This window comes from Gavialis gangeticus, unplaced genomic scaffold, assembly GCF_001723915.1.
Source record: "Gavialis gangeticus isolate Ggan-Ray unplaced genomic scaffold, GavGan_comp1, whole genome shotgun sequence".
NCBI lineage: Eukaryota > Metazoa > Chordata > Crocodylia > Gavialidae > Gavialis > Gavialis gangeticus.
The window spans coordinates 4,469,980-4,476,824 of record NW_017729009.1 but is presented as its reverse complement, the minus strand read 5'-3'; the positions used below and the strand labels follow the sequence as shown (position 1 = coordinate 4,476,824).

The window sequence follows — 6,845 nt, the reverse complement described above, 5'->3', positions numbered from 1 at the left end:
GTGATAGGTCATCTGGTCGTAAAAGGAAATGAGATTGGTTAAGCATGACCTACCCACAACAAACCTGTGCTGGCAGTTGCTCAGGATGTTGCCATTGGCGAGTCAGTTAAGAGTGGCCTCTTTGATAATCTTTTCTAAGACCTTCCCTGGGATAGAGGTCAGGCTGATGGGCCTGTAGTTTGCCGGATCCACTTTCTTCCCTTTCTTGATGATAGGCACCACATTGGCCTTCTTCCAATCTTCACGCACTACACCAGAGCACCAGGAGCTTTTGAAGATCCATGCCAGGGGCTGAGCTATGATGCTGGCCAGCTCCTTGAGTACTCTCAGGTGTAAATTGTCAGGGCTGGCTGACTTGAAGGTGTGCAGGCTCTCCAGGTGTTCCTTCGCAAGGTCATCATTGATGGAGGGCAAGGATTCACCCTCACTCAGGTGTCCCTGTCCCATAATGGGCAGGGGCATCCCATGGGATTGATGAAAGACCAACACAAAGTACCCATTTAGTAAGTTGGCTTTTTTCTGGGCGTCGGTTGTCAGTTGTCTCTTCTGGTTTAGGAGGGGTCCAATGTTGCCCTTGCTTTTCCTCCGGCTCCCCACATATCTAAAAAAGGACTTTTTATTCTTCTTGATTCTTGTAGCCAGTTGGAGTTCCATTGCAGCCTTGGCTTTTCTGGTTTGCTCCCTGCAGCTCTGGACCAGTGCAGAATTCCTCCTTGGATGTGGATCCAGTCCTCCATCCTTTTTAGGTCTTTCTTTTTAGACACAGGAGGTTCACTAGTTCCTTGTTGAGCCAGGGGGGCCGCTGCGCCCTTTTGCTGCCTTTCCTCCAAGACGGAATAGCCTTAGCTTGTGCATCTAGGATCAGTCCCTTGAGGAGCAACCACTCTTCCTGGACTCCCCTCCCCTTGGGGTTGTGGTCCCTTAGGGCCTCATTGACAAGCCTCCTGAGCTTGTCAAAGTCAGCCCTCCTGAAGTCGAGGACCTCTACTGCTGACTGACTTGCCAGCTTTTTGGTGGATGTTGAAGATGATCAGCTTGTGGTCGCTGTCACCCAGCTTCCCTTCTATTGTTAGGTTGCTAATTATGTTGTCCCCAGTTGCCAGTACCAGGTTGAGCAGCGCTTTACCTCTCATTGGCACGTAGACTTCTCGAGTCAGATAGACCTCATCCATGCACGTGAGGAAGCTTTGCGACTGTTCAGATTTGGCTGAGCGCTCTTCCCACAAGATGCCCGGGTAGTTGCATTAGCATTTTAAAAATATGTACTTCTAATAGTAGTAAAAGTTATGTTTCTACTACAGCTGGAACTTTTATGACACAAACAGTAATTCTGCAATTCTTTTTTTCAGGAACTGCTTGATAAGTATCTTATTGTTAATGCCACACAGCCAGAAAGCAAGGTTTTCTATTTGAAAATGAAAGGTGATTACTACAGATACCTTTCAGAGGTGGCATCTGGGGACAATAAGCAAAGTAAGTGGAAATAAAATCTTGTGTTTAAAAATGCATAAAACTAGCAGATCAGAATGTAAACAGGATAAGAAATAAAGTGTGAGAAGAGTTTGTAGCTTCTCAGTAAGGAGTACTTATTTCAGTTTTCAACATCTTCCTGCAATATTGAAAAATATTGCCTGGCTGCTTTTATTAAAATAAATATGCCAAAAAACCCCACAGTGTCTAAACAATATCCAACCAACTGTGTTGCTGTCCCTGCTTCATGCCAAAAACTGCTTTGTAGTATGCCTGGAAGTTTAACAAACCTAAGTTCTGGTGGAAAAGGATGGGAATGCATCATCTCGGAGTCAAGGGCCCACCTTATGTAAAGTGCCCTGCCAGAGCCTACTTCTTGTTTAAACCAGGGCACCTAGCTCAGGTGCCACTACCAATTTCATGTGTATCCCATAGCAAATTTGGGTTCCCAAATAAGCAGGTAGTTTAACAGTTAGAAACGTTCTATTAAAATTGTCAGCTTGAATTCTGTTTGGAAGACATCAGATGGACATTGCTAGTAGGTCACTGACATAGAACTGGGCTGTCGTTTTGGAGCTCATTGTGTGACCTATCAATCAACCTGGAGAAGATGGTGTTCTTGTTTCCTCTATACTCCTAACCTCTGATGGAGGAAGTGTGTGACAGGGGATTGCCTCTTGGATGTGCCCTTCCTTCTCAGGAGCATTACTGACTTATGAGGGTGTTCCAACCCCAGGCCTTACCTCTAATTTTCACCTTACAAAACTATTTCTTGTACATGTAACTTGGTAGGTTTTTAATGACTTTGCAGTTCGGGTACTCTTCAATGGCAGTAAAACAGCTGTTTCCGTTGGCTTTTATTTCTGTATAAACTGTTGCATTTTAAATCTTAAGAATACTCCTAAACAAAACTTTAAGCCCTACAAGAAGTGTATAATTGAAAATACTTCTGCATTAATAATTCAGTTACTGGTAAGTTTCTTAGTGTTAAAAATATTGAGGGAAATCTTCCATATACGTATTGAAAAAACAACCAAATATTTATTGGTATCTGTGTCAGAAGCTCCACTTACAGTGCCTAGGTCTAGAAGTTAATTACTAGTGCTCGCTTTAGACACAAAGCAATATTACAGAACACAGTGGTTTACTATGTATTAATGTTACTGCGATCACTTTTTTTTTTCCAGCAACAGTTGCAAATTCTCAGCAGGCTTACCAGGAAGCATTTGAAATTAGCAAGAAAGAGATGCAGCCAACACATCCCATTCGACTTGGTTTGGCTCTTAATTTCTCTGTCTTTTACTATGAGATATTAAATTCTCCTGAAAAAGCCTGTAGTTTAGCAAAAACGGTAAGTATACTCTTCGTCTCCTCAATTTGACAGAGGGATGGGGTCAAGGTGTATGGTAATGAACATGGCTTAGTCTGAGAATGAATACCTTCTTTCAGAGATGTGTGCATCCTTTTAAGATCTTCCGTGGTTTCATGTAAGTTAGCAGAATCAGAACAGTTAATGGGCACATCTACATGTGCACTTTAATGCGCAGTAGCCTATTTTACCGTGCATTAAAGCATGTACAAAACTTAAAGTACACTAATGCGCAGTAAAATAGGTTACTGTGCATTAAGCTTTACTTAAACATGTGCTTTTGGTACTGCACATTAGGGCAGCCTAATATGCATTTATTTAGTACCTCACATGGGGTTCCTAATGCACATTAGGAAAAGTGTATTAATGCATGTGTAGACATGCCCACTGACTGTTAAAGTTGAGCTTCTGTGGAATAAGACAAGCTGCTTCCTTCACCTGTTTTAGGGTTTTTACCAAATGTGTTTGTGTAAGAAATTTAAATAGCATCTGCATTAATCTGGTATTTCTATAGCTATAGATTAATAAAAAAAAGCTTGCAACACCACGTTGAGGTGAGCATAGAGCAAGTCTTTGTTGTAGCATCACCAATAATACTTTACCAAAAAAACTTCAGGCATGACCTGCATTATTCAAGTTTTTCTGTTTAGAAACCCAAGACAGTTTGAGAATGATTAGCTGTATTATTAAGCTATCAAGTAGTTTGTCCCAATCAAAGAGGTCACGAAGGAATGAGGGTTGGTTTGTTCTTCTCCTTAAACTGAAATTTGACTCTTCCTCAGAAGTGAGAGGATTCATGTAGTATCTTTTAAATAGTCTCTGCTTGCTTCCAAGGAAAAACAGTCAAGTAACTGTTTGAATAATGATAGCATTAAGAATGAGTCAGCATGTACTTACAATGCACTTCTATAGCATCCTAATGCTGTTTGTATCAAGAAATTATTTTTTCTTGTTCTGCACTGGCTACTTCTAGTTATGCCTTTCTTTTTTAATTAAAGGAACCTAAATTGGGTTTGGAAATATAGCTACATCTGTGTTTCATATCCAGGTAGAAACAAAGGATCAAATTCATGGCAGTTATCAAACCTGCATACAGGTCGATAGTAAGAGTTGCTATATTAATTGGTCCTTAGTGGAAAATGCTGTTTCCTCTGAAAATACCTTGGGCTCCTATATATATGCAGGGAGGTTGCTCTAGTGTGCTGTAATTCCAGCACATCAGAGCAGACTCGATTAATTGGTTCTGCTGGTGTGTAGTAATTACCGCGATCCAGCAGCTTCCAGTGTTATGCGTATCAGCTTACCCTTGCTGAAAAATGGCGGTGGGGTGCTTTAAAACCCGTTGAACGAGCTTTAGTTCAAAGGACCCTGCCACCATTTTTCAGTGCAGGGATGCTGATGCATGTGACTCTTCAGGTGATTTTAATTAGCGTGGTGCTAATTTAAGGGCCCCCCCCCCCTCTTTCTGGAGTACATCTGTAAACATCCCTTGTTTCCTGTTTCCTTGTTTTATTTCCTCCATGTTAAATCAAAAACAACTCTCAGGATCTCTCCAGTTTTTCAGCCTGATCTCTCTCTCTTCCTCCCCCTTTTCATGACTCTTAAATGGTTGAGACCTTTTTTTTTTTAGTGATGAAGGCACTCTGGGAAATATCTAAGCATGCCCTCTTTAATCCACTGACTAGTTTGCCCTTGAGCCATCTGAAGCACTAGATATGGAAGCAAGCACACCTGCCACTTGTGCTCAGCTTCAGCCTGGAAAGTTTAGAGTATGTAGGGATTTACACTTGAATCTCCTATCATGAAATGGTATTTTTCCAGTTTGATAATAGACTGTCCTTCACTTTGTTGTAGCCTGGCTTGAATTTTTTCTTACGTTGCTGAGCCTTCAAATGTAGTCTGGGGGTGGGAAATTAAGATTCAAACCAAACTTAATTCAGATGAGCACAGAATTTAAAAATCAGATGTTGTACGTTGAATTGTCTTGCGCGTTCCAGGCATTTGATGAAGCGATAGCTGAGCTGGACACATTGAATGAAGAGTCTTACAAAGACAGCACTCTGATCATGCAACTACTTAGGGACAACCTTACTGTAAGTATCATTAGGGTAAACTACTATATATTGCACTGTTGTTTTTGTGGACTCTCTGACTCCACTAAGTAGGATTTGGCATCAGAAGTTTTGTACAGTCCTTTTCTCTGCTTTACAAACCATCTCTTCTTGGGTAACTGTACCAACTGGATGTAACTGGACCTATTTGAGAGCCATTTGCTTTGCATGTTAAATCAAAGGGTGATTGTTAACTAGTGCAATTGAGCCTTTCTGCAGTAAATTGTCATTGAAAAGTGCACTTCATCATCAGCTTCCCAACAGCTAACTTTCCTCCAGTATGTGCTGCCTGCAAGCTTTGCTGGTTTTATTAATCCACCATCCAACTTTCTGTTTAGTTCATTATTCTGCAGCTTTAGTAGTAAGCTCAATCATGTTTTGCTCTTTAATTAAGAAAATAGCACAACTACAGTTAATTATCCCATCTCCCCTCTTCTGACAATTGTAATTAACTGCATGCTTTCAGCATAAACATATGTTTGTATTTTCTTACAGCTATGGACATCGGAAAACCAGGGAGATGAAGGGGATGCTGGGGAGGGAGAGAACTAATGGCTGTCACGCTTCACTATATGTTCAATGTCACTCTGTATCCTACACATATATCCCTTTGTGCGACAAGCAAAAAGAATAGTACATCGACTTTCACAACCTCAACGTAGCAAAAACTGTCTGTGGGGTAAAAACAGTTGGTTGGTGTTTTGTGTGTTTTAAAATGAAGACCAGTTATACAATGGCATTCTGAACTTTCCTATAATGAACATTTGCAGTTATGATTACCGTGTTTATATTTTTAACTGAACACTGTGATTATGGGTTTTGTGACTGCAGTTGACTTTACAAAACTCTTACTGGTAGAAAAGTAGACATTTAATTATGTAACTCTGGAAACTTAATCTGGCACTAAAATAGTCGAAGTACAATTCTGTTGTAAAGTTGTACAGAAAGTTATAGAGATTATATTGTGACACTGGGGCATGGAAGGAAAACAATCCATTGTATGGCATTCCAGTTCAGCAACACCGCTACGAATTAGTTTAACAGGCACACTCTCTAGATATTTTTAACCAAGTTTGAGGCACTGCTTTCAGTCAATAGCTTGCTTTAAGTGAACCTTACTTTTTCTGGGGCTTTGATTTTTGGAGGAGGAGGGAGTAGAACACCTTGATTTCCAAATTCTTTACACTGGCAAATAACTGGGGTTTGAACAACTGTTTAGTGCTCAGACAATGTGCATTACTAAGCCCCTTCCTAGAGCAATAATTTACCTATTTACAATGTAGATTATTCTTTAGTAGTGAGATTTCTCGGTTCACTACCATGGAATTCGAAAAGGCAAAGATTCAATTTTATGCATGGCCATATTAGTTTGAATAATACCATTAAGTGAAATGCAATCTTTAATTCTCAGAAGAGAAAAGTAATGCAAAGTCCCTTTGGGTAGTCCCATTCTGAACTTTATCTAGAAAAATTTCTAAATATTCCACTCTGCCATCTTTTGAGTTGATACTTTAGAAATCTTCCTCCCACTGATCTGTTTGTCCTCACTTTTCACCTGCTTAAACTTCACTTAAAAAAACCCGGATTTCTATGTGTTCTATTATTTTTCAATTATGGGTGACATCAGAGAGCTGGGAGAGACTAAAGTATGTTAATGGACAGGTCTCTTAGTGAGATTTTTGAGAGCTGCCAGTGCTGCTGTGGTCTTCAGCTCTTAGTGTCTGCCACTTTCTAGGTGAGCCAGATCCTGACATTATTAAATATTCAAGAATTCCCATTATTTCTTACTGGAATGCAGACCTTACACATTTATAATGCTTGTTATTAACTTGTAATATTTGAACTCCAAATGTTTTCATATAGTTTTATTCCCAAACATGTCCTATTAAATAAGA

At 40.1% G+C, this 6,845-nt stretch overlaps 1 protein-coding gene across 1 annotated transcript in view; it reads left to right on the top strand.

Moving 5' to 3' along the window:
* Nucleotides 1–6,342, top strand: part of YWHAB (tyrosine 3-monooxygenase/tryptophan 5-monooxygenase activation protein beta) — a 16,427-nt gene extending 10,085 nt beyond the window's left edge. The window contains exons 3-6 of the mRNA XM_019509828.1: nucleotides 1,350–1,473; nucleotides 2,658–2,821; nucleotides 4,837–4,932; nucleotides 5,446–6,342. Coding sequence (XP_019365373.1) covers nucleotides 1,350–1,473; nucleotides 2,658–2,821; nucleotides 4,837–4,932; nucleotides 5,446–5,502 — 441 coding nt within the window. The 3' untranslated portion in view covers nucleotides 5,503–6,342. The remainder of the gene's footprint in view (nucleotides 1–1,349; nucleotides 1,474–2,657; nucleotides 2,822–4,836; nucleotides 4,933–5,445) is intronic.
* The last annotated feature ends 503 nt before the right edge of the window (nucleotides 6,343–6,845 follow it).